The sequence below is a fragment of the Schistocerca nitens genome, chromosome 9 (assembly GCF_023898315.1).
Source record: "Schistocerca nitens isolate TAMUIC-IGC-003100 chromosome 9, iqSchNite1.1, whole genome shotgun sequence".
Lineage (NCBI taxonomy): Eukaryota > Metazoa > Arthropoda > Insecta > Orthoptera > Acrididae > Schistocerca > Schistocerca nitens.
In genome coordinates, this window is record NC_064622.1 from 137,730,354 (window position 1) to 137,756,359 (window position 26,006).

A 26,006-nucleotide genomic window follows, 5' to 3' on the forward strand; every position below is an offset into this window, starting at 1 on the left:
CCTGCGACCGTAGCGGTCTTGCGGTTCCAGACTGCAGCGCCTTTAACCGCACGGCCACTTCGGCCGGCCGTTTGAATACAGTATATGCTCCAAAACCCTACTGCAAACTGACGTCAATGATATAGGTCTGTAGTTAGATGGATTACTCCTACTACCCTTCTTAAACACTGGTGCGACCTGCGCAATTGTCCAATCTGTAGGTACAGACCTATCGGTGAGCGAGCGGTTGTATATGAGTGCAAAGTAGGGAGCTAGGCATGGTTGAACTACAGACAACACTGGCCATGTGCCACCAGGAAGGTGGAATGATTGGAATTGATAGGCTGTCGAACCCCTCCGTCTAACAGGCGCTGCTCATACATGATTGTTTACAGCTTTGGGTGGGTTTAGTGACATCTCTGAACTGTCAAAGTGACTGTGTCTGTGACACAATATCGACAGTAAACGTCTATCTTCAGGAGTTCTGTGAATCAGGGTGAAGCGAAACTTTTTTGATGTGTGTATGTTTGTTCCAAAGTCTACATCGTAATACCATCATCACTTCTATTTGAATCTATTTCCAAACAATCGGTTTATAAATTTACAATGATAGCTTCAAGCCTTATATCCATCATCACCTCCATGTCAAATTATTCTTTCTGAAGCTTTCCAGCACGCCACACAAATTGTGCCCACGTTACAGGCAGGATGTTGTCTATTGCTTCATGCACAAGCGATTCAGTGTATGTTATCTTGAATGTTTTGTTTTTGTCTTCCACAGAGCCTTAAATCTTTACCCAAATTAATACCATGGGGCTACAATGACAGTGATACGTCCGTAAACGCAAAATTATGTGACCCCATTCACATGCAAAGAACTCAGGTTTGTATGTTCTGTCGTGTGATTTGTTTAATTTCACGAGCTGCAGGAGAGCGGTACGAGTCTCATTTATACTGTGCTTAATATTTTTATTTTTAACCAGGGAAAAATATCCGCTTGTCTGGTATTTGTACTTGGTGGTTTCTCTGTAATGGTTGAATTATAACTGGCAATGACCGACTTCAAAGCAAGGTATGGGAAGAATTGTGAATCACGTCACGAAACTGACAGCGTTCATTTCTGAATGGTAGCTACTGCTGTGCTTAAGTGTATCCTCACAAGGGAACCTCCCCATCGCACCCCCCCTCAGATTTAGTTATAAGTTGGCACAGTGGATAGGCCTTGAAAAACTGAACATATATCAATCGAGAAAACAGGAAGAAGTTGTGTGGAACTATGAAAAAATAAGCAAAATATACAAATTGAGTAGTCCATGCGCAAGATATGCAACATCAAGGGCAATGTGAGCTCAGGAACGCCGTGGTTCCGTGGTTAGCGTGAGCAGCTGCGGAACGAAAGGTCCTTGGTTCAAGTCTTCCCTCGAGTGAAAAGTTTATTTCTTTATTTTCGCGAAGTTATGATCCGTCCGTTCGTTCATTGACGTCTCTGCTCACTGTAATAAGTTTAGTGTCTGTGTTATGCGACCGCACCGCAAAACCGTGCGATTAGTAGACGAAAGAACGTGCCTCTCCAATGGGAACCGAAAACATTTGTCGCGAGGTCATAAGTCAACCGATTTCTCCACAGGAAAGCACGTCTGATATATTCTATACGATACTGGTGACGGCATGTGCGTCACATGTCAGGAATATGTTGTCGACCCACCTTACTTGTACACTTGGCGAATGGGTAAAAAGATTCTTCTAGCTTGCCCGATTTAAGTTTTCTTGTGGATGTGATAATCACTCCCAAAAAAGTGATGAAAACATAAGAGTTTGTCACATAAACTGCAACAAATGAATGCAACAGTTTCACAGTCGTACAGTTTTCCCTGTGCTCTGTCAAAACATATGTTTTTAACGTTTTTGCGCTGTCGTCGACCGACGTCGTGTGTTTCGATGTTTGTTTAGGTGTAGCGTCCCCATACTACGGCGCAGTTACCTCGCATCGGACGGACGGACGGAGAGATAATAATTGTCTGAAAATAAAAAAAATTAAACTTTTCACTCGAGGGAAGACTTGAACCAAGTACCTCTCATTCCGCAACTACTCACGCTAACCAAAGGACCACGACAGTCCTGAGCCCATACTGCCCTTGATGTTGCCTATCTTTCGCATGGACTTCTCAGTCTGTATATTTTGCTTATTTTTTTCATAGTTCCACACAACTTCTTCCTGTTTTCTCGATTGATCTGTGTTCAGTTTTTCAAGGCGTATCCACTGTGCCAACTTATAACTAAATCTGAGGGGGGTGCGATGGGGATGTTCCCTTGTCAGAAACAAAACCAGAAGAAGAGTCAACATGCGGAATAATGATCGCAGAACCTATTGCTATGAAAACTTCAAAAACCAGCAGTGGGAGTACTCATTTTCCAGCCGATGTTCCTGGAATGATCATCATTGGCCCATGTTTCATCAAGGTACTACACTGTTGAACTACCTCTTTCTCTTGTGTCGTGAAACTTTATATGGTATGTAGTTCGTGCTGCACCCGTGTCACTTCTTCGAACTAAAAATTCTATTATTAACATATCTGGAACGAACCTCTTAAAAAAAAAATTCTTTACATAGACGAAGTGCTTACCATTGAAAACAATTTTCTCCTGCATAACTGTAACACATTGTCGAGATGTCGGGCGTTCATCATTCACATGGAGCAATTTAAAACATCGTTGCTAAAACCATCCATTTATGTTACAGGTTCCTTGTAATTTCGATGCTTTCCAGACGACACGAAACCAACTTTCTCTACAGTCCCTACAGCTGTGACATTTTCGTTTACAGTTCTCATGTCGACACCACATGGTTTTGGAGTCCGTTCTTGTGTCGTCAGGTGTCAGCAGTACGTGACCTGCTTTCAAATTCACTTTTGAAAAAGTTATAAATGCGGTAAATAATCCTCCTCGCCGGCTTGTGAAGCACTTCACATTTATTGCAGTCACCTGACTTCTTTTAAAAATTGCACAAAACAATTATATATACACACTGCTGCATTTATATATACACACTGCTGCAAGAAAAAAAAAAAAGAAAAAACTTGACAGTTGAATGAATAATTCAGTTGTCGCAAAGTACGCAACAGTGTAGCATGTAGGAGTGAGATTCTCGGTCTCTAGCTGTAGCTTGCTGCTAGCCGTTTGGAAAGGGAATGAATATTATTGGCTGACAGTTGGTAGTGGAGGGGGATGTGCAGAATGGCTGAAAATTGGGCCGCCTTCCTACATGATGCATACGTTAATATTGATCAATAACAAAGAATAATTCGAGAAACAAGGAAGCCAATTGTTACAGACTACCTCAATATAATGTAAATGGACAGATAAAAAATCTATTCATCAAGCGGCATCACGAGAACACACACACTCAAAAAGGTTCAACTTTTACAAGCTTTCGGGGCCAGTGTCTCCTTCTTCTGGCAGAAGAGTTGCAGGAGAACGAAAAGGGATGAAGGAGAAGTTTGGGGAAAAGAGTACAGTTCAGAAAAGTCACTTACAACTCTGGGTCAGGGGTGACATAGCGGATGGATTGAGAAGGAAAGAGTGATTGTTGGGGACGGCACTGGACAACATTTTCGTTGTCACAAACTACCTCAATATATACATATATTTTAACATAACAGCGGTATGTCTTAAGATTTCAGTAAATTGTTTTCATATATTACGGAGTGTTATCGCTTTGTTTGTTGGGACAATAGCTGTGAAGGACGCGGTAGCTTAAATTGTAGATGGAATAAGTGTTACCGCATTAATCGGTAGTACAAAGAAGAGGGTCTATTGATGAGGATGCGTGGATCAAAAGCTCTTCGCCGGAAAAAAATGTTCGCAGTTTTCAGATGTTGTGTGATTACTGGACGCATGTGGAAAGCTGAAACACAATGCTTCTATACATAGCGTAATTTGAGGTTACTTTGCTCCATAGGGTCAAACTTTTCTCTATTTGAAAAAAGGTTTCTTTGGTTCATAGATGCTACACTACTTGCTGTATATCTGTGAACAATATTTTTTATGAAAGGTAGCACTTACAGGTTGGCACCCTTGCTTGCATGTTCAGTTGTCGGCTATTCTGAATTTTTCACAAGCATCTTAGTAAAGACGTTCATAAGTGTGTATAAGATTAAGCTGGAAAAATCTGTGTTTATCACAGGGTGAACTGGTCACTGAGGTCAGTCACCATATTACTCAGAACGTCTAGCTGCTGAAACGTATTGTAGTTTTTCGTTTGATGGACTATTGTTTGTGTCATTGTCAATTTACTGTTGTAGATTACGAAATTTCTTACTTTGGGGAAACATTGCAACACAACAAAAGTGGTACAAAGTATCCCCAGGATGAATTTCTTCCACATCTGCGAACATTTCTGACTTATTTTACCTCCGTATTGTGCTGCTGGCAGTGAACAATGTTTGTAATCTCTTTCACACTGGTGAAAATGCCACGGAAGTATATGAGAATGGTAGGAAATAGGCGATTCTGTGATTACAGCCCAGAAACTCTGGAGAAATGCCTACAAGCCATTAGTAGAAAGGAGGTATCACAAAGGAAAGCTGAAAAAACTTTTTAATATCCCACGAAGAACCATAATTAATAAACTGAAGTCAAAGGAAGGAAGTAATTCACATCCAGGATTCCCACAGATCTTTACTAATGAAGAAGAAGCAGAGTTTGTAAAATGTGTTTTGCAGTTGAGTGAATATCGGTTCTCTCTTACTCCAATGATCTCTGAATGATTGTGAAGTCATACCTTGCCAGACAGGGACGTAAAGTTCCTAGATTCAAAGACAATTGTCCAGGCTATGAATGGCTCTTGGGCTTCACCAAAAACCACTCTCAACTTTCTGTAAGTTTTGCAACCAACATTAAAAAGAGTAGAGCTGCAGTTGATGAGCGTGTTCTCAGAGAGTATGTTGAACATTTGCAAGTTGAACTGAAAGATGTGCCAGCTAATAATATATGGAATTTTGATGAAACCAACCTAACCGACGATCCAGGGAAAAAGAAAGTACTCACAAAAAGAGGTTCAAAATATTCAGAAAACATCTGTAATTCCTCCAAGAGCAGCATATCTGTTATGTTTGCTGGCAATGCTAAGGAAGTTTTGCCTCCATTTGTTGTGTACAAATCAGCACATCTATGGTCTACATGGACGGAAAATGGGCCCACTGGCTGCCTTTACTCACATAGTCCTAGTGGATGGTTTGACAGTAATACATTTAGCGAGTGGTTCACCAGGTTGATGCCACCAAGACTGAAAAAGCTCGAAGGAAAGAAAGTAGTAATCTGTGACAATTTGTCCTCACATTTGACAACTTATGTTCTAGAGCTATGTGGTGAGAATAACATTTCGTTCATCTGTCCACCACCAAACAGTACTCACATTACACAGCCTTTGGATGCTTCTTTCTTCGGGCCCATGAAAGTGGCCTTGAGATGTCTTTACAGAGTGGAGAAGTAGCAAGCAAGGTTTCAAAAACACTGTCTTGCAGAAACAGCATTTCCCATTTCTGTTAAAGAGATTAATGGATATAGTTGGCAAGAACTCAGCAAAGAACCTAATGGCAGGTTTCCAAAAGTGCAGCATTTATCCAATCAATGTTGATGAAATTCTTTGCCGTCTTCCGTCACGAACTTGTGACAAAGTTGCGGTACAAGACTCTTTCATTGAAGCCCTTGAGAATAAGAGAACTGAATGGACTACTGGTGTTGCCAGTAACAGAGGAAGAAAGAAGCTTTCAGTCACACCTGGTAAAAGTGTGACAGTAATGCAGAAAAAGGTTTTGAAGAAATACAGAAGAAGTCACAAAAATCAAGATAGTAGTTCAGGAGAAGATTCTGATGCCATCTCTCTCAGTGATTCTTCTGAAGATGAGGATTTTCTGAGATCTCAAGTCAGGTCACCATCACCTGTAGAGTTTGAAGTGGATGAAACCAAATTACTAACCAGGCCAAAGAAGAAAAGTCCAGAATTTGGTGAAGTTGTGCACACTGTGGGCCAGTATGTGATCTTCAAATATGAGGGGGAATATTTTCCTGGATTAATTACTGATGTAAGCGATCATGGAGCTACAATAAGTTCAATGCAAAAGCTTAAGAAATCATGGAAGTGGCCAATGCCGAAACATGAAGTATGACTTCGATTAAATAATTTGCACCATTCAGCCTCCAAAATAGATATGCAAACGTGGCTTATTCTCCATACCACAGCTTGAAGGATATTGGACCTATTAACTCACAATATAGGCTACATTTTGTGTTAAACCTTTAATTTGTTAAACTACATTGGAATAAAGTTTGTTTCTGCTAACGAGATTGTTATTTTTTCTTAATTCTGATGGTCAATCATTGCTCCAGTACTCTGTAGTCCTTATTTCTTTAGTGTTTTATTCCCTTTCATTCCTATGGTCAAACATAAATCTAGACCTCTGTAATGCTCATTTTTAATGAAATTTAGGCATCCAGTACAAGGAATCCCCATGGCAAGGAAACTTCGCAACACTTTTTTAAAAAACAATAAAAATAGAAATAAAAGGTTATTTTAAGAGATATAAATACAGATTACTTTGCAAAAGACTGTTGTAACTAATCAGATCATTTTGAGAAACTAAAACATTAAGAGACCCCTGTTTTTAAACTATTTTCTTAAAAAACTTGTGATAAGTGGAGCAAAGTAACCTCAAATGACGGTACTTTTGAATTCGAACAGTTTCCTAGTCGCTACGGATAATTCCGTCATACGTTTATTGTCATTATCACAGGTGGATATTACAGCGGAAAGCATGTTCATTCAAAAAATTAGGAACCCAGTGTTTCACGAAAGGCTGATTGTCAGGTGCTGAGGCTGGGGCTGTGATAAGACATATTCATTCACACGGCAGCAGCTTACAATAATTACTGTCGCCTTTGTGCTTCCTGGAAACTGCGGAGATGGTTGTTAATGTCGTGGTATTTTTAAATGTTTTATTAAGCAACGTTATGTAGGACAGTGCACATTATGATGACCTCTCTGCTTTCTTACATTTACTTTACTACATGTACATGATACATGCAGTATCTGAGAATTAACCAATTTGACGCCAAATTATGGAAGAGAAAAGTTGTGGAGCATCAAAGTGAATTTTCAAGTGTAAGAAAGTGACGAAAAATAACCGCCATTTTTCAGTTTAATGGAAATCGCGTGTATCAGAATAACAGCTTTGCGAATAATAAAATTTACAGAATAACAAAAAAAAAAAAAGAGAAAAAAAGAAAAAAGGTTCAAATGGCTCTGAGCACTATGGGACTTAACTGCTGAGGTCATCAGTCCTCTAGAACTTAGAACTTCTTAAACCTAACTAACCTAAGGACATCACATACATCCACGCCCGAGGCAGGATTCGAACATGCGACCTTAGCGCTCGCGCGGTTCCAGACTGTAGCGCCTAGACCCGCTTGGCCACTCTGGCTGGCTTACAGAATAACAGTACATAAAAGACTAAAGTTTGTGAACATCTGTATTGCTTACGTTTGTTATTAATTTTGTCAGTATGGAGATCCATATTGTTGAACACATCTGGATAAAAGAAATCTCTTGACAGATTTCTACTGCATTTTGCATACTGAATAGTTTAAAATGTCTAATATCGTTATAGGATTAATATAAAAGCTAGTAGTACAGCTAAAAGAGCTCATCATCCATATTTTTATTTACAGTAGAACTTGCTCAAAATAGAATTGCATGGGCCTAAAACAATTTTTCAAACTAGATAAATTTCCAGATTACACAAAACTCACTAGGCTACATAAAATTTGTGAGGTGTCATGCACAAAAGTATAAATTTGTAATTATACATGTATTTACGGACCTTGGTTCCTGCACAGTGTTCATTTACTGTATGCTATGCAACAGAAAATTAGACTATTACACTAAATGATAAATAATATGGCATTTCTGTATTTTCACTCGAAATTCATTTTGTGCTGTTTGTACATACATATTATACCGGCTTTTATTTGCTTTACATTTCAGCACACATCAAGGAGGGAAACCTGTTTGAACTTCCTGTTCAAAAATATTTTTCTACACCAGTTTTTGCACTGTAGAGTAGTTCCAACAGCTTGGGAGAATTTGTATGTTCTGCAAATAGCATAACATCGTTCAAGCATGCAGTAGATTCTTCGAGCATAGTAATTTTCTAGGGACATAATTTTGCTTTTCTTTTGTGTCTTACTGATCATCTGTGTTGGGGATATCTATTAAATCTGTTACTGAAGTAAAAGTGGAGTGAGTTACGAGAAAGTCATCACTTCGAATGTGGCCATGTGCACTATATGAAATGTTCTGCATTTAAATTAATTCAACAACTGCTGCTGCATTTTCTTGAGCATCGAAGGCAACAGAAGCCTCTTGTTTTTGACGTTCAAACCCCGCTTTCTTAGAGCATTTGGTAACAGTTTTGGGCCTTCTTTCCCTTACTGCCAAGCCAGTTTACTGCATCCAGGACAGAAATTCACCCAACGTGAAAATAACCCCATGGTCCACAGTTTGTGTGAGGCTGCTTGACCCTGGCAGTATCCAAACAAATATCACATTTGATAACTTGACTTTTGGGTGGCAGTTTACTTTGTCCAGGACAAGGAGAACTTGACGATTTCCTTTTTTCATTTTGGCACTGAAAGAGTCCAACCATTCTTCCATAAGACAATTCATCATCCACAACTTTTCATTGCTTCGCCATGTAACTGGAAGCTTACTGACGTCCACGTTTTTGAAAACAAGTCGGTTTTGCCACCTTTTTAATTACCAGTGGATTCTCCATTTCACCTAAAGTGTTTTCACATTTGAGTACAATCAGTCATTGACATATTTCCGTTGGTGCACGTTTCACCTCGAATTGCTAGGGCTTTTGAAGGCAGTGTGCAATAAATAGAACAGTCACGTTTCATCAGCAATGGACATGTCTTTCGGGTCATAATTCGCAACTAGGTTGTACGGTATAGACTACCATTCTGTTGCTATGCTTTCCTTCGCATCCTTAGCTTCCTCACACTCTTCATTTCAAATGATGATGTGCCTAGCTTCAAAACTCTCCAGCAATTATGCGACTTTCAGAGCCTTGCTCTGCACATGAGTCCAGACAAAGGTAAGTTTTTTGCCCACGTACTAACGGACCATCCCTACACTACCTCGTTAATTTCATTTCCAGTCTTCATTGGCTTTCTTTTCATTTGCCTGTTCCCTTTTATGCATCCATCCCATATCTTATCCTTGTTTATTACAGTCTCATAAATTTGTGTTTTAGTGAAACTTCCATTCCGGTATATCGAGACCATCACCATTATAGACCTTCATGTCCCGAAATCTCGACAAGATCTAATTTGTCCGGAATTTGCAAAATACTTTTACGAGCTTGGCTCGAGTGAAGATTTCAGATGACAATTGTTTTCAAGAATATATATGTATCTGGAGAGCTTGTGGCGGTTCCACCACTTTTATTTCTTCGTTTCTACATCTACATGATTACTCTGCAATTCACATTTAAGTACTTGGCAGAGGGTTCATCGAACCACAATCATACTGTCTCTCTACCATTCCACTCCCGAACAGCGCGCGGGAAAAACGAACACCTAAACCTTTCTGTTCGAGCTCTGATTTCTCTTATTTTGTTTTGATGATCATTCCTACCTATGTAGGTTGGGCTCAACAAAATATTTTCGCATTCGGAAGAGAAAGTTGGTGACTGAAATTTCGTAAATAGATCTCGCCGCGACGGAAAACGTCTTTGCTTTAATGACTTCCATCCCAACTCGCGTATTATATCTGCCACACTCTCTCCCCTATTACGTGATAATACAAAACGAGCTGCCCTTTTTTGCACCCTTTCGATGTCCTCCGTCAATCCCACCTGGTAAGGATCCCACACCGCGCAGCAATATTCTAACAGAGGACGAACGAGTGTAGTGTAAGCTGTCTCTTTAGTGGACTTGTTGCATCTTCTAAGTGTCCTGCCAATGAAACGCAACCTTTGGCTCGCCTTCCCCACAATATTATCTGTGTGGTCTTTCCAACTGAAGTTGTTCGTAATTTTAACACCCAGGTACTTAGTTGAATTGACAGCCTTGAGAATTGTACTATTTATCGAGTAATCGAATTCCAACGGATTTCTTTTGGAACTCATGTGGATCACCTCACACTTTTCGTTATTTAGCGTCAACTGCCACCTGCCACACCATACAGCAATTTTTTCTAAATCGCTTTGCAACTGATACTGGTCTTCGGATGACCTTACTAGACGGTAAATTACAGCATCATCTGCGAACAACCTAAGAGAACTGTTCAGATTGTCACCCAGGTCATTTATATAGATCAGGAACAGCAGAGGTCCCAGGACGCTTCCCTGGGGAATACCTGATATCACTTCAGTTTTACTCGATGATTTGCCGTCTATTACTACGAACTGCGACCTTCCTGACAGGAAATCACGAATCCAGTCGCACAACTGAGACGATACCCCATAGGCCCACAGCTTGATTAGAAGTCGCTTGTGAGGAACGGTGTCAAAAGCTTTCCGGAAATCTAGAAATACGGAATCAACTCGAGATCCCCTGTCGATAGCGGCCATTACTTCGTACGAATAAAGAGCTAACTGCGTTGCACAAGAACGATGTTTTCTGAAACCATGCTGATTACGTATCAATAGATCGTTCCCTTCGAGGTGATTCATAATGTTTGAATACAGTATATGTTCCAAAACCCTACTGCAAACCGACGTCAATGATATAGGTCTGTAGTTCGACGGATTACTCCTACTACCCTTCTTAAACATTGGCGCGACCTGCGCAATTTTCTAATCTGTAGGTACAGGTACAGGTTGTGGAACCTATTAAAGGCATCTCGCATTGAAGTCTGTGCCAAATTTCGCGCGTCTGTAATTTTTTCTAAATCTTCGGGATTTTGCGTTCTTCTGAACTTCGGATGCTTTTTCCGTTGCCTCTGCAACAGCGTTAGGACCTGTTTTGTGTACCATGAGGGAACAGTTCCATCTCTTACCAATTTATGAAGTATGAATCTCTCAATTGCTGTTGCTACTACATCTTTGAATTTGAGCCACATCTCGTCTACATTTGCATAGTAGGTTCGGAAGAAATGGAGCTTGTCTCTTAGGAAGGCCTATAGTGACACTTTATCCGCTTTTTTAAATAAAATTATTTTGCGTTTGTTTCTGGTGGATTTGGAAGAAACGGTATTGAGCCTAGCTACAACGACCTTGCGATCACTAATCCCTGTATCAGTCATAATCATGGAGGTAGAATAAGGGGAAATGGTGCTACAGACTTACGCTGTAAGTTGTTTTGAAACCAATGGGCGGGGCCTGCCGCCATCTGGGATCCCCCAAAACATTAGCAGACGAGTGTTTACAATTGATTCTTAGTCGTTATTTCTGTCTTATGCACGCGATATTTATGTTATATTGTAAATGTTACACTGTTTTAGTGAACAACACAGTATAAGGAACGCACCGAGAGAGGTAGCGCAGTGGTTAGACACTGGACTCGCATTCGGGAGGACGACGGTTCAATCCCGCGACCGGCCATCCTGACTAGGTTTTCCGTGATTTCCCTAAATCGCTCCAGGCAAATGCCGGGATGGTTCCTTTCAAAGGGCACGGCCGACTTCCTTCCCCGTCCTTCCCTAATCTGATGAGACCGATGACCTTGCTGTCTGGTCTCCTTCCCCAAAACAACCCATAAGGAACGCAACTTCAGACGTTTTTCTGGTCTTAAATGCGTATTCGATACAGTAATAAGACACGAAAATATGACGCTTCTGGCCTCAGTACTGTAATTCCTTTCTGTTTATACACTTCGAATAACCCAGAAGAGAAGTATGTGCTATGAAAAGCGTTCTATCGTAATCCATTTCTATTCACTTTCAATGTGTTTGTGTCGATAATTGATGAAGCCAGAACTCCAAAAGCAATGAATGATAGTTTAGAGGCACCGATTTCTATACGTTGCATTTTCAAGTCAAATGCAAATTTTAAATGTTCAAGTTTACAATAAACTTACCTTATTTCCTTTGGTGTCCCATAGATGTAGGGATGATATAAACAAGCCAGCTGTCATGGCACAAAATGAAAGATTCGTTAAATTACGAAGGAAAAGAACGGAATTTAAGATTGTCAGGCCCGTTGTAGTTTACACATCTGCTTTGTTCTTAAATTATACCTTCCAAGTGACATTCAGTGTGGCAAATAACAGCAATTTACAGGGTAACATGAGAACACAGTGATTAGCCTGGACTTAGATAGGGAACTATGCTTTAACAAATATGTAACCCTTTAAGTACTTATAATTTAACCACTGTACAGGTGTTCCACACATTTTACTGACCATTTAATTAACTACATGTAGTTACATTGCGTTTATATTAAATTATCGCATTTTAAAACATTAATCCCCATTTCCAGGATATTTCTGGACAGGACTTTTCAGTTACTTCGGAATAACCAAACACTGAAAACCAAGTGTATTGCTCACCTCCAGAGAGCTGTTCGTGTTGGATTGATAGGAAATCTAAAGTCAAATCACAGAAATAAAACCACACTGTAAAACTTAACAGTGCATCAGAATTTCAAGTATATATACGAAAATAGCGCTTAAATAAGTCACTTACGAATGAAATGTGGTTTGTTTAAACTTTAGACTACAATCAGAACGATTAGTACACCCATAAGCGACGCAAGCCGGCATTTTTTTTTTTTTTTTTTAATCAAAACACTTCACGACTACTCGGAAACAAACCACCAGAAGCGAATGTTTTGGGGTAGCTAACATGGCGGATCTTCACTTGGGTCGGCTTCAGGTTTGAGACGTCGTGACAACTCCTCATAATTTTACCTCCATGGTCATGATGCTCTCTATTAGCTCTGGATTGTTTGTGGCTAAGAGGTCAAGTGTGTTTTCGCAACCATTTACAATTCGCGTGGGTTCGTGGACTAACTGCTCGAAATAATTTTCGGAGAAAGCATTTAGGAAAATCTGAAGATGTTTTCTGCCTACCACCGGTTTTGAACAAGTATTTTTGCCAACATATCGAGGGAAGGTTGAAGTCCCCACCAACTATAACCGTATGAGTGGGGTATTTATTTGTTATGAGACTCAAATTTTCTCTGAACTGTTCAGCAACTATATCATCGGAGTCCGAGGATCGGTAGAAGGAGCCAATTATTATCTTAGTTTGGCTGTTAAGTATAACCTCCACCCATAGCAGTTTGCACGGAGTATCAACTTCGACTTCACAAGATAAACTACTACTGACAGACACAAACACTCCACCACCAATTCTGCCTAATCTATCTCTCCTGAACATCGTCTGAGACTGCGTAAAGATTTCTGCAGAACTTATTTCAGGCTTTAGCCAGCTTTCTGTACCTATAACGATTTCAGCTTCTGTGCTTTCTATTAGCGCTTGAAGCTCAGGGACTTTCCCAGCACAACCACAACAATTTACAACTACAATTCCGACTGTTCCTTGATCCAAGCACGTCCTATTATTTGCCATGCACCCTTTGAGATTGCAGCCCACCCCATACTTTCCCAAGGCCTTCTAACCTAAAAAACTGCCCATTCCTCGCCACACAGCCTCCGCTACCCGCGTAGCCGCCTGCTGAGTGTTGCTCTCAGTGTCGATGTACTGCGTTGCTACACTGGCTGAAAAATGTGGTTTGTAATTTGGACTGTGGCTACTGTAAATGATGTAGCCAACAAATGCACAGTTGCGTTTCACTGTCTTTTATTTTATGTTCACAACCCCCAGTAATACACAGGTATAATGGCGCATAGTTGCTTGTAAATGATTTGCCATAATAGTTGTTTCAGCGTTCTAGTTAAACAGTGAAGCAAAACTGCCTTCACAATGTCGCATTTGTTCTTGTTCGGAGGTATTTGAACGATGTCACTGATGATGTCAGCATGCTTGCCTGTATGGCTCAACAGTTTGATAAACTTGAAGCTGTTGTTAAAAATGACATAGCTGTGCACAGTATACTAAAAAATAGTAAGCAACCTTGCCAGTTGTTCCAGGCAAAAGGGTGGTAGTTTGGAGCAGGAGTCCAGTAAAAAGTTCCACAGAAATTTTTGTATTGATATGATGGCACGGAAGGGCAGAGAGCAGCGGCAGATGAGCTCCGTAGGTCCAAATGCAGTGTAGAAGAAAACTGCACGAGTATTTTCGCATGACCCAGCTGGCTGGTCACCACATGATATCACAAACGGGTTCTGCAAAAATATTACAGCTGGTACAGTAAACTCAGATGACATGCCACTGTATCTGTCTGTGACAGTTTGATAACAAGTGTCTTTTTGATAGGAAAAGAGATTAGGCTCATTACCGAAATCATCTAGAAGTTGAGCAGCCACTATACATTGTTCATGTATGTGACGTTCACTGTTGCTACCAACAGCACGGCACTTTCACATTTCAGAGGAAATGTAAATTGTTCCTGTTTATTTGGAACATTAAACAAAACACTTGCACTTGGAGGTCACCAGTTCACCAGAAGTGTAACTGCTATGGCTCCATTGTCATCAAATAAGTGATGAGGCAAAGTATGCTGAAAAATCCATAGTAGGTGCTGAAGTGTGTCGTGGGGTCACCATTGTGGAATGGAACCAGGTGGAGATACTTGTAACGAAATAATGTAGGCAGCTATCGCACATAATGTACACCTAATTACCAATACCACGATTCACTGAAGAGTATCAGCACACACAGCTATTTTTCAGAGCAAACTACTGGCCAAAGGTAGTACTGTAGTGGAGCTCTGCACTGCTAACTAAAGCATTTGCTAAGAGTGCTGATATTGATTTGTTACAATACAAATTAATTTGCTTCATGGAAGAGTTTAACAGAAAAGCTGGAAAATACGTACCTGTAGGCAATGTTGGGTTGTGACAATACAAATGTATTTGCCTTGTGGAACAGTTTAACAGAAAACTGAAAGGTTGTAGGCACTCATTGCATAGTGATGTGTATATTACAAAAACCTACTTAGGTATTTCCAAGAATTGGTTTTCAGGCATGAGTAATGGAATATTCTTTGGTCCCCTCTTTTGGAGACCATGTAGCATGTTGACACATACGCATCAATTCTTCCCTTACTCTATTAATGAATGGAATGAACAGAAATACTAATAAATGGTGCCTTTTGTCACTCATTGTAATTTTCTGAGTACAGATGTAAATATGGATCTCAGATAACAAAAAAGCTCCATTGAAAGGCACTTAATGGTACTTCATGAAATGAAATGTCGTGTGACTAGGGCCACCTCCCATCGGGTAAACCATTCGCCGGGTGCAAGTCTTTTTGATTTGTCGCCACTTCGGTGACCTGCGCATCGATGAGTAGGGAGGATGCGGAGTGGTATCTTGGATGCAGAGGAATAAACAGAAATAGAAGTAAGTTCTTGAAAATAGACATAAGTCACACTTCGTATTTTTTATTTATTGATTTTGCTCTTCAAATTAACAAGAGCATCATCTGAATATAGTTGAAAATTGGCTGATAGCACTAATGATTGTATTTAAAGTTGGCTGACAGCTCTAAAGATTAAATTGGCTGTACAATAGTACTTTAAACTTACGTTTAAAGTACAGAAGTAAATGATGATATTTACATTGACAAAGACGAAAATGACGTAAATTTAATTACTATAGTACAGCCAGTTTAATCTTGAGAGCTGTCGCCCAACTTTAAATGCAATCTTTAATGCTGTCAGCCAACTTTCAACCTTATATTCGTATAATTCTCTCGTTCACTTGAAGAGCAAAGTTGGTAAATAAAAAATACAAAGTGCAAATTGTGGCTGTTTTTAAGAACTTAGTTTTAACAGTTGCCCCCTTCCAGAACTGGAAGTATCTTCTCATGTGCCCCATAGAAGTGTGTTTGGTACCTTGTTGTTCACCTCATATATTAATGACATGACAGACAGTAGCAATAGTAACCTCAACACATTTTGCAGATGATGCAGTTATCTGTAATAATGTTATATCTGGAAAAAAGTTTCACAAATATGCAAGCATATCGTGAAAAGATTTCAAAGTGGTGCAAAGCTTGACAATATATTTCACATATTCAGAATACAAAATTTTGCACTTCAGGAAAAGAAAAAGAGTATTACACTATGATTACTTTTATTTTATTTATTTAATGTTCTTGTCATTCCTGCTCTTGAATATGTCACAAGATATGGAACGAGTCAGTTTTGCAAGTTCGTGTGATTATTACATACATTATATGGTATTATTTAAGTAGTCCAGTAAATTTCAAATGAAGTTCCTTACAGCTTAGGTTCTATTAGAGAAAAACAAAGTATTTAAGTATGCTAGCAATAATAACAGGCATACATATAATGATCTGGGAATGTATCTAGGTGTTATAGGTACATAGATATTACACATTATGGTTCAGGAACTCTTCTGCAGTGTAGAATAATGCTTGCAATAGGAACCACCTTAAGTTTTTTTTTAAACAAGAGCTTATCATCAACAATACACTTAATTTGTGATGGTAGGACATTAAAAGTCATATAACCACTGAAATGGATCCCCTTCTGTACCATACTCAGATTTGTATATTCAGAGTGGCCATGTCTTGTATTCTTCTAGTATCAAGATTGTGATGCACAATATGGGATTTAAAAAGGCCCCTTTTCGGCTTGAAACTTATATGGGAGAACATATATTGTGTAATAGACATCAGGATTTCAAGTTCCTTAAAGAGGTTTCTGCCTGTGAATCTATAAAGTGGACTCTGTTAATAATTCATATGACTTGTTTCTGTGCAACCTGCTAACAATTGGCTGATTCCCCGAAATATGATTCCATAAGCTATAAAGGCATGAAAATAACCATAATAAACTGATTTAATAGTTTACATATTTCTACAGAATTTACATATTTCTACAAAAGCAAACAATGTGTAAAGTATAAAGTGTAGAACACAATCTTTTCCACAGATTTGGGATGTGTTTGACCAACTTAATTTGCTATCAGTATGTAAATCCAGGTATTTTGTAGTATACACCTTCGCTATCTGCTGGTTACCCAGAATTTCTCTTATTTCTTCTTGAACAGAGGTTGTGTAAAACTGAATAAAGTTTGTGTACTGTAATTAAGTTGAAGACTGCTTATTTTAAACCAGTTCATAATATTCATACAAATCTTATAAACTAACACGTCAAGTTTGTGGAACAAATTATCACTAAGTACGATAGCATCATCAGCAAAGATTGTAATCTACAATATTCTGTATACAAAGAGGTAGGTGATTGATAAAAAGTGTAATAGAGGAGCCTGAAATAAGCCCTGGGGCACTCCACATGCAATGGTACCCCATTCTGATAATGAAAGTATCCAGTGCAACTTTCTGCTCTTTGTCAGAAGGGTATGAATCAAATCATTTCCCTGTTGCACCACTTACACTTAGGTCACAAAATTTTCCAGCCTTCCTCATCTTTTATTGATGAACTCCAAAATGTTGGCAGCAAACTTCTATCAACAAACTTTCCTGAAATCCAAAAAGACTTTCACAGTTGGTACTATGATGATACCTACATCTAAATCTATACTCTGCAAACCACAGTGAGGTGTATGACAGTGGGTACATCCCATTGTATCACTTACTAGGGATGGAGCATAGGAAGAATGATTGTTTGAATGCCTTTGTGTGTGCAGCAATTACTCTGCTTACCCTTACGATCTCTATGTGAGCGATACATGGGGGGCTGTAGTATATTCCTAGAGCCAGTTTTTGGAACTTTGTTAATAGACTTTCTCAGGACAATTTACATCTAAGATAGCTGTGAACTGTCCCAAGAGTCTTCCAGTTGTTCCTTCAGTATCTCTGTGACAATCTCCGTAGGATTAAATAAATCTGTGCCCATTCGTGCAGCATTTCAGCTTTTGCTTTCCTATCCTCAATTTCATTTCCTGTCTCATTTGCTATGGACTGGACGCTAGCTTTGGTGCCTCTAACATCCTTTATGTATGACCAGAATTTGTTTGGGTTCTGCGAAAGATCACTTGACAGTATTCTGCTGTGGTAGTCATTGAAGGCATCGTGCATTGATCTCTTGACAGCCAAATGCGTTTCATTCAGCACCTTTATATCTGTAGCCTTACGCTTTGTTTTACACCTATTATGCAGTAATCTCTGTTTCTTTAGAAGCTTCTTTAAAGTGACTATATACAGTGGAGGTTTCCTCCCATTATGAACTGTTCTACTGGGTACATATCTATCCTCTGCACAGTCAACTATTCTTTTAAACTTGAACCAGAATTCCTCTGTGTGCTTCTGTCCGGTGCTGAAAGTCTCAATTTCCTGACTGAGATATGGCACTACTGATTTTTTATCTAGTTTACTGAACACATAGATCTTTCTGCTTGTTTTAGTTGGCCTTCGTACTTTGATAATCATTTGTTGCCACAACAACTGTGCCATGGTCCCTGATACCAGTTTCAATGTGGACATCCTCAAAGAAATCAGGTCTATTTGTTGCCATTAGATCCAATATATTTCCATCATGAGTGGGGTCCCTAACTACCTGTTCTAACAAGGGAACCTCCCCATCGCACCCCCCCTCAGATTTAGTTATAAGTTGGCACAGTGGATAGGCCTTGAAAAACTGAACACAGATCAATCGAGAAAACAGGAAGAAGTTTTGTGGAACTATGAAAAAAATAAGCAAAATATACAAAATGAATAGTCCATGCGCAAGATAGGCAACATCAAGGCTGCTCTGAACTCCGGAGCATCGTGGTCCCGTGGTTAGCGTGAGCAGCTGCGGAACGAAAGGTCCTTGGTTCAAGTCTTCCCTCGAGTGAAAAGTTTAATTTTTTATTTTCAGACAATTATCAATGTTCAGGTACTTACACATAATCAGCTTCGCTCTCCAAAATTCCAGGACATGTTCAGAATTGCTTGGACATATGCAGGATTTGACGGTCTACACACGGAAAAATTTGAAAACGTTAAAAACAAATGTTTTGACAGAGCACAGGGAAAACCGTGCGACTGTGAAACTGTTGCATTCATTTGTTGCAGTTTATGTGACAAACTCTTATGTTTTCATCACTTTTTTGGGAGTGATTATCACATCCACAAGAAAACTTAAATCGGGCAAGGTAGACGAATCTTTTTACCCATCCGCCAAGTGTACAAGTTAGGTGGGTCGACAACGTATTCCTGTCATGTGATGCACATACCGTCACCAGTGTCATAGAGAATATGTCAGACGTGTTTTCCTGTGGAGGAATCGGTTGACCTATGACCTTGCGATCAAATGTTTTCGGCTGCCATTGGAGAGGCACGTCCTTTCGCCTCGCACGGTTTTGCGGTGCGGTCGCAAAACACAGACACTAAACTTATTACAGTGAACAGAGACGTCAATGAACGAACGGACGGATCATAACGTTGCCAAAATAAAGAAAATAAAATTTTCACTGGAGGGAAGACTTGACCCAAGGACCTCTCGTTCCGCAGCTGATCACGCTAACCACGGGACCACGACACTCCTACGCTCATAGTAGCCTTGATGTTGCCTATCTTTCACATGGACTACTCAGTTTGTATATTTTGCTTATATGGCTTAGCCATTCTGGAAACATCCCCCAGGCTGTGGCTAAGCCATGTCTCCGCAATATCCTTTCTTTCAGGAGTGCTAGTTCTGCAAGGTTCGCAGGAGAGCTTCTGTAAAGTTTGGAAGGTAGGAGGCGAGGTACTGGCAGAAGTAAAGCAGTGAGTACCGGGCGTGAGTCATGCTTCGGTAGCTCAGTTGGTAGAGCACTTGCCCACGAAAGGCAAAGGTCCCGAGTTCGAGTCTCGGTCGGACACACAGTTTTAATCTGCCAGGAAGTTTCATTGTACAATTGTTTTATAACTGGATGTCTCATCTTACAAAATTGCTAAGCTGTATGGGATACATACCACATAGGACTAACAGGGTATATTGAATTATTAGAAAGATGGGTGGCATTAATTGTTGTGGTTTTGTTAGAGAAATGTTGGAAAACCCAATTGGAAAACACAGATTGTTAGATACCAATTGTTCTATGAATGCCTACTTACACAGTTTGAAGAACAACTACGTACTAAGTGAAGAATCTGACGACACTCTTCAGCCCCATACATATCACTCCCATAGAGACTCCGAAGACAAGATTAAGACTAATTGCAATATGCACAGAGTTGCTCTTCCGACACGCCACACTTGACTAGAGTGGGAAGAAACCTGTGGTTCAGTTGCCTTCCTCTGGCCTTTGAACTGACTTACCCATCCTGTTATAGGCACCAACAGTTTAATGTAGGTTCTGCATCATGATACAGCTTATCATTTTTCACATTAAGAAATATTACCAGAGGTGAAATAAGTGATAAATGAGTGATAAAAATCCTACGACTGACCTTTGTAACCTGACAGTTAACCACTGAGCCACACAACACATAAATGTCAAACATCTCACATCATTTTATGTTATCAAACACTATTAATAGGTCAACAGATCCTATGACGGTGCATTGATTTTTCTTAACTCTTGTCCGTGTTATCAAATGCAACATCATAACTGATCAAATGCAACATCATAACTGCCTCTGTGTTGCCTTTATTTTCCTGAAGGCAAACTGATTGTCGAACCTAATTTTTTCTCTTTCTTCTGTATATTCTTCAATTCTCTGTACATACTTCCATGAGACCATCAATCTCAATACTCACGGCAAGGGCTAGATTTGAACACATTGACCTGTGCAACTACTCAATGCGGCCATTAACAAACTCGTATCAGCTGCCACTTTGTTGACTGAGACATTCTCTATGTTTTGGTTTTTCTTTGTCTTTGTTTCCTGTGCAGAACAGTGCTTGTTATAATATGTGAGCTATTCAGTATGCATTCTTGGTCTGAATATTTTCTACAAGGGAAGGAAGAAAAGAAGATTAGGGTGTAATGACCTCTAGATAATAAGATCATCAGAAATGCAACACAAGCTATATTTGGGTAAGTGTCAGGCAGGAAATCACCTACTGCTTTTCTAATTAATCATGCTCATGTTCTCCTTATATGACATGGAGAAACCACAGAAAACCTATATATGTATAGCCAAACACTGATTTGGACTGTGCTCCTCAGAAATGAAGAGCATGTTCCTTAACTACAATGCCCTCTCACTCAGTCATTTTGTACAGTTTTAGATGTTTCGATTGCTGCTACATGTTAACAGTTTTTATTGAGAAACACCTCCTTAAACTGGACAAATATTTATCTAGAAGTGCATTAAATTTACAATTTTATGATAGTGGAAATTCCAGGATGAAACAATAAACATAAAAAATGAAAAAGGAACAAGGCAACAATTCATTCACAGGTGAAATGCACAAAAGGATGCACTATTAAACTGTCAGAAAATTATAGTAGCCTTTAGGCTTCTGTTTTCTTTTCAGTTTTAAAGTAAACATTCTATCTAATTCTCTCCACTCTATCTAACTCTCTCCAAGTCTCTCTAAATCTGACTTGCGAAATTATTAATAATTATGGTATACTCATGGCAATGATTTCTTGACACCAGTTCACCATGTGGAAATCAAGCTGATAGCCCTCAAACCAAACAAACATGGTGTCAGGAACAGATGATGCTAGTTCTTTGGTGTTAATAACACCCGTGGAAGATTACCAGTTTGTCATCATCAGAGTTTCACCGAAGTTCAGAAGCTCTTGGGAATCAAAGTATGACATTGGCCTGATTATATTCTGGTGCAAAGGGTGTAAATGTCAGAATATCTACACTCCTGGAAATGGAAAAAAGAACACATTGACACCGGTGTGTCAGACCCACCATACTTGCTCCGGACACTGCGAGAGGGCTGTACAAGCAATGATCACACGCACGGCACAGCGGACACACCAGGAACCGCGGTGTTGGCCGTCGAATGGCGCTAGCTGCGCAGCATTTGTGCACCGCCGCCGTCAGTGTCAGCCAGTTTGCCGTGGCATACGGAGCTCCATCGCAGTCTTTAACACTGGTAGCATGCCGCGACAGCGTGGACGTGAACCGTATGTGCAGTTGACGGACTTTGAGCGAGAGCGTATAGTGGGCATGCGGGAGGCCGGGTGGACGTACCGCCGAATTGCTCAACACGTGGGGCGTGAGGTCTCCACAGTACATCGATGTTGTCGCCAGTGGTCGGCGGAAGGTGCACGTGCCCGTCGATCTGGGACCGGACCGCAGCGACGCACGGATGTACGCCAAGACCGTAGGATCCTACGCAGTGCCGTAGGGGACCGCACCGCCACTTCCCAGCAAATTAGGGACACTGTTGCTCCTGGGGTATCGGCGAGGACCATTCGCAACCGTCTCCATGAAGCTGGGCTACGGTCCCGCACACCGTTAGGCCGTCTTCCGCTCACGCCCCAACATCGTGCAGCCCGCCTCCAGTGGTGTCGCAACAGGCGTTAATGGAGGGACGAATGGAGACGTGTCGTCTTCAGCGATGAGAGTCGCTTCTGCCTTGGTGCCAATGATGGTCGTATGCGTGTTTGGCGCCGTGTAGGTGAGCGCCACAATCAGGACTGCATACGACCGAGGCACACAGGGCCAACACCCGGCATCATGATGTGGGGAGCGATCTCCTACACTGGCCGTACACCACTGGTGATCGTCTAGGGGACACTGAATAGTGCACAGTACATCTAAACCGTCATCGAACCCATCGTTCTACCATTCCTAGACCGGCAAGGGAACTTGCTGTTCCAACAGGACAATGCACGTCCGCATGTATCCCGTGCCACCCAACGTGCTCTAGAAGGTGTAAGTCAACTACCCTGGCCAGCAAGATCTCCGGATCTGTCCCCCATTGAGCATGTTTGGGACTGGATGAAGCGTCGTCTCACGCGGTCTGCACGTCCAGCACGAAGGCTGGTCCAACTGAGGCGCCAGGTGGAAATGGCATGGCAAGCCGTTCCACAGGACTACATCCAGCATCTCTACGATTGTCTCCATGGGAGAATAGCAGCCTGCATTGCTGCGAAAGGTGGATATACACTGTACTAGTGCCGACATTGTGCATGCTCTGTTGCCTGTGTCTATGTGCCTGTGGTTCTGTCAGTGTGATCATGTGATGTATCTGACCCCAGGAATGTGTCAATAAAGTTTCCCCTTCCTGGGACAATGAATTCACGGTGTTCTTATTTCAATTTCCAGGAGTGTATATGATAACATTTAGAGTACCAAAGCTAAGTATCATTTTTAAACTTTATCAGTTTCCTGTAAGAGCCTGCTCAGTCATTATCACCCTATTGTGTTGCTGACACCGTTCTTTTGATGAGCATAAGCTTGGTCTACAAATAACTACATTTTAAACAATGACATTTTTATACATTTCATACTTTTTCTTAGTTTATGTAGTATAACATAAATTTCAAGGTGACTTTATTTTTTAATGACAGCTTCACCACGCCAGGGAACCACAATACTTCATATATCAACAGATCAGACAGTAAATATTGGAGAAAGGGTACAGTTAGACTGCAAAGTAAATAATGGAGGAAATTATTCAGTGATATGGTTGCATATTGATCCTAACAGACCAGAGACTCCATTAATTATATCCAGTGGCAGTTCACTTCTTACTCATAATGCACGATATTCTGTGATAACTGATACAGCCACCTCAGAATACTGCCTTTTGGTAAGTACAGATATTTACTGCCTGTTGATTTTACTTTACTTAGAGGCAACAAACTTTTAGTAACTACAGTTCAATCCTATTTTACAAAATATTTTACAATATGGCATCATAATGTACTCACTAGTTAAGCATTACTCACTAGTTCAGCATTGCAGAAAAACAAAATCGAATACAGATTGTATGCAGAGTTTTTCTATGTATGAATGAAATGTACCAATAGCTTCAAAATCCATTAAATATGATATTAGTTTAACTATATACTAATAAACTTCTTGTGGATGCTAGAACCATTCAAAAGAAAAAGAGAGAGGGAACTGATAATTACAATTCATACTGTATGTGACAACAGATAGAACTTTCTAGGATGGTGGCAAAAATTGACTGTAAGAGAGAGGCAGGGACAGAAGAAAGAGAGGGCAAGTAGAGAGTAATGTGGATGAAGTTGGTAATACTGGTGTAACACTGGCAGTGCACTAAGTGTATCACTGCACAACTTTGCACAACTTGTATCACAGCTATCAAATGACAAAAATTAATGTGAATTGAAGGGGAAGGCAGGAACCAAAATGAAACCTGTGTTCCAGTGGAGATACAAAAAGGTGAGTGGCAAAGCTTTGGCAGCATAAGCTTTGTATTAAGATTGATAAACTACTACATATTAAAAAAAATCCCACTTTGTTGGTTCAGATGCAGAAAAATACACACATTAAGTATGTAACTAAAAGAGACACAATGGCTAGATGCCATCATGCGTAGAGGTTCCAAGACTGTGAGAACTGGATGGCATTGCCCCACATGGATACTCTGCTGTGGCCCAAAACAAAGCAACATACAAAGTGTTTGCATATGTCACCACGTGTGGAATTAATGACCCATGGAATCAGAAGACAGCTCTCTAAAGCAACTAGAGAAAGCTAAAAGGATGGAGCACATGAGTCATAAACCACTGGATTGCAACTGGTCCAGCTTGGAAAGCTATAGCCCTTGCAAGCTACCTGCCCTAAGCAATGCACGACACTGACTTACCAGATTTGTCCTTGAATAGTCATTTTGAAGCAGTCCTCAGGTCCTTGTTCAAAGCACTGGCCCACAAATGAAAACAGTAGTTTATAAACAAAAGCACTGGTTCACACAAAAAGAGGAGCATTTGCATGGACTCAGCATTGACAGTTCACCACTAGTGCACACTGGAGAAAGCCTGCTCTTACTTGGATGGGAATTCTGGACATAAGCCCCAGGGAGCAGATTACAGAAATGTGGGGAGGGGGAGACAATCCTGTTTGTAGGTGTCCACTGCACCATGAGTGCTTTGGAGAGCAACTAGGTTCAACTGCAAGAAGAGAGTCCATTGATACAATGGTGACTCAGGATGAAAGTGCAAACTTCTCAACAGAATTCCTAAATTTGCTCAATTTTTCCAGTATGCCTACCCAGTATCCCTACAGAAAAAAGCTTCTAAATAAAAACACAGAAGCAGAAATATTAACTGAAAAAGAAAGAGGCAAGTCAGTGTTCACACCACAGATTTCACTCAATTCAACTAACTTACCATTCAGTTCTATAAAAGGCTCCAGTGTGACTATCAATAAAGCACAATGGCAAACAGTCCAAATTTTTGGAGTAAATTTAAAGCAATAATATTTCTCACATGGTAAACTATACATAGAGTGTGCTGAACCACCACAAATTCTATTTGTATTTGCACTTGAGTGCAAAATACCAAATCTAGTTTACAGCAATATGCTTTGAATAAGGTAGATGCTGAACAAATGAGAAGATTAATTACATATTTTTTGTCAGTTCAGAAAACAAATGAAAAAAAAGCTAAGCGGAACTGGTCCTTTACATCTAGTAATTGAGTACAAAAGCCTATTACCAATTTTATGAAATGTTGATTACAAATTTTAGATACTTGTTTGGGACACTTATGAAGCTTCTTCATAATATTAACACTTTATATGAAATCCTTACCAGGCTTTATACATTGTTTTGGACTTGGTGTTGGCATTCACTATTAATGGATAGTTTTCATCTTTTAGACTTCATAAATAGCTTTGTAAGGGTTTTCAATGAATGGAAAATCTGGGATGTAGTAATAGCTATATGAAAAGGATATCTTGCTACTCACCACTTAGAAGAGGCATAGAGGCAGACAGACACATTGAAAAAAGGCTGTTAGATATTATTTAGCATCAGACATAGACAAAACACACTCACATATTCACATTCAAATGCTCACTGTTGTCTCTGCCTGTAGATGCCTCTACATGACA

At 40.1% G+C, this 26,006-nt stretch overlaps 1 protein-coding gene across 1 annotated transcript in view; it reads left to right on the forward strand.

Moving 5' to 3' along the window:
• The window catches only part of LOC126203095 (lachesin-like), a 140,833-nt gene that overhangs the window by 40,299 nt on the left and 74,528 nt on the right, over positions 1-26,006 (forward strand). Inside the window, exon 2 of the mRNA XM_049937338.1 lies at positions 23,492-23,733. Within this exon, the coding sequence (XP_049793295.1) occupies positions 23,492-23,733 (242 nt within the window). The remainder of the gene's footprint in view (positions 1-23,491; positions 23,734-26,006) is intronic.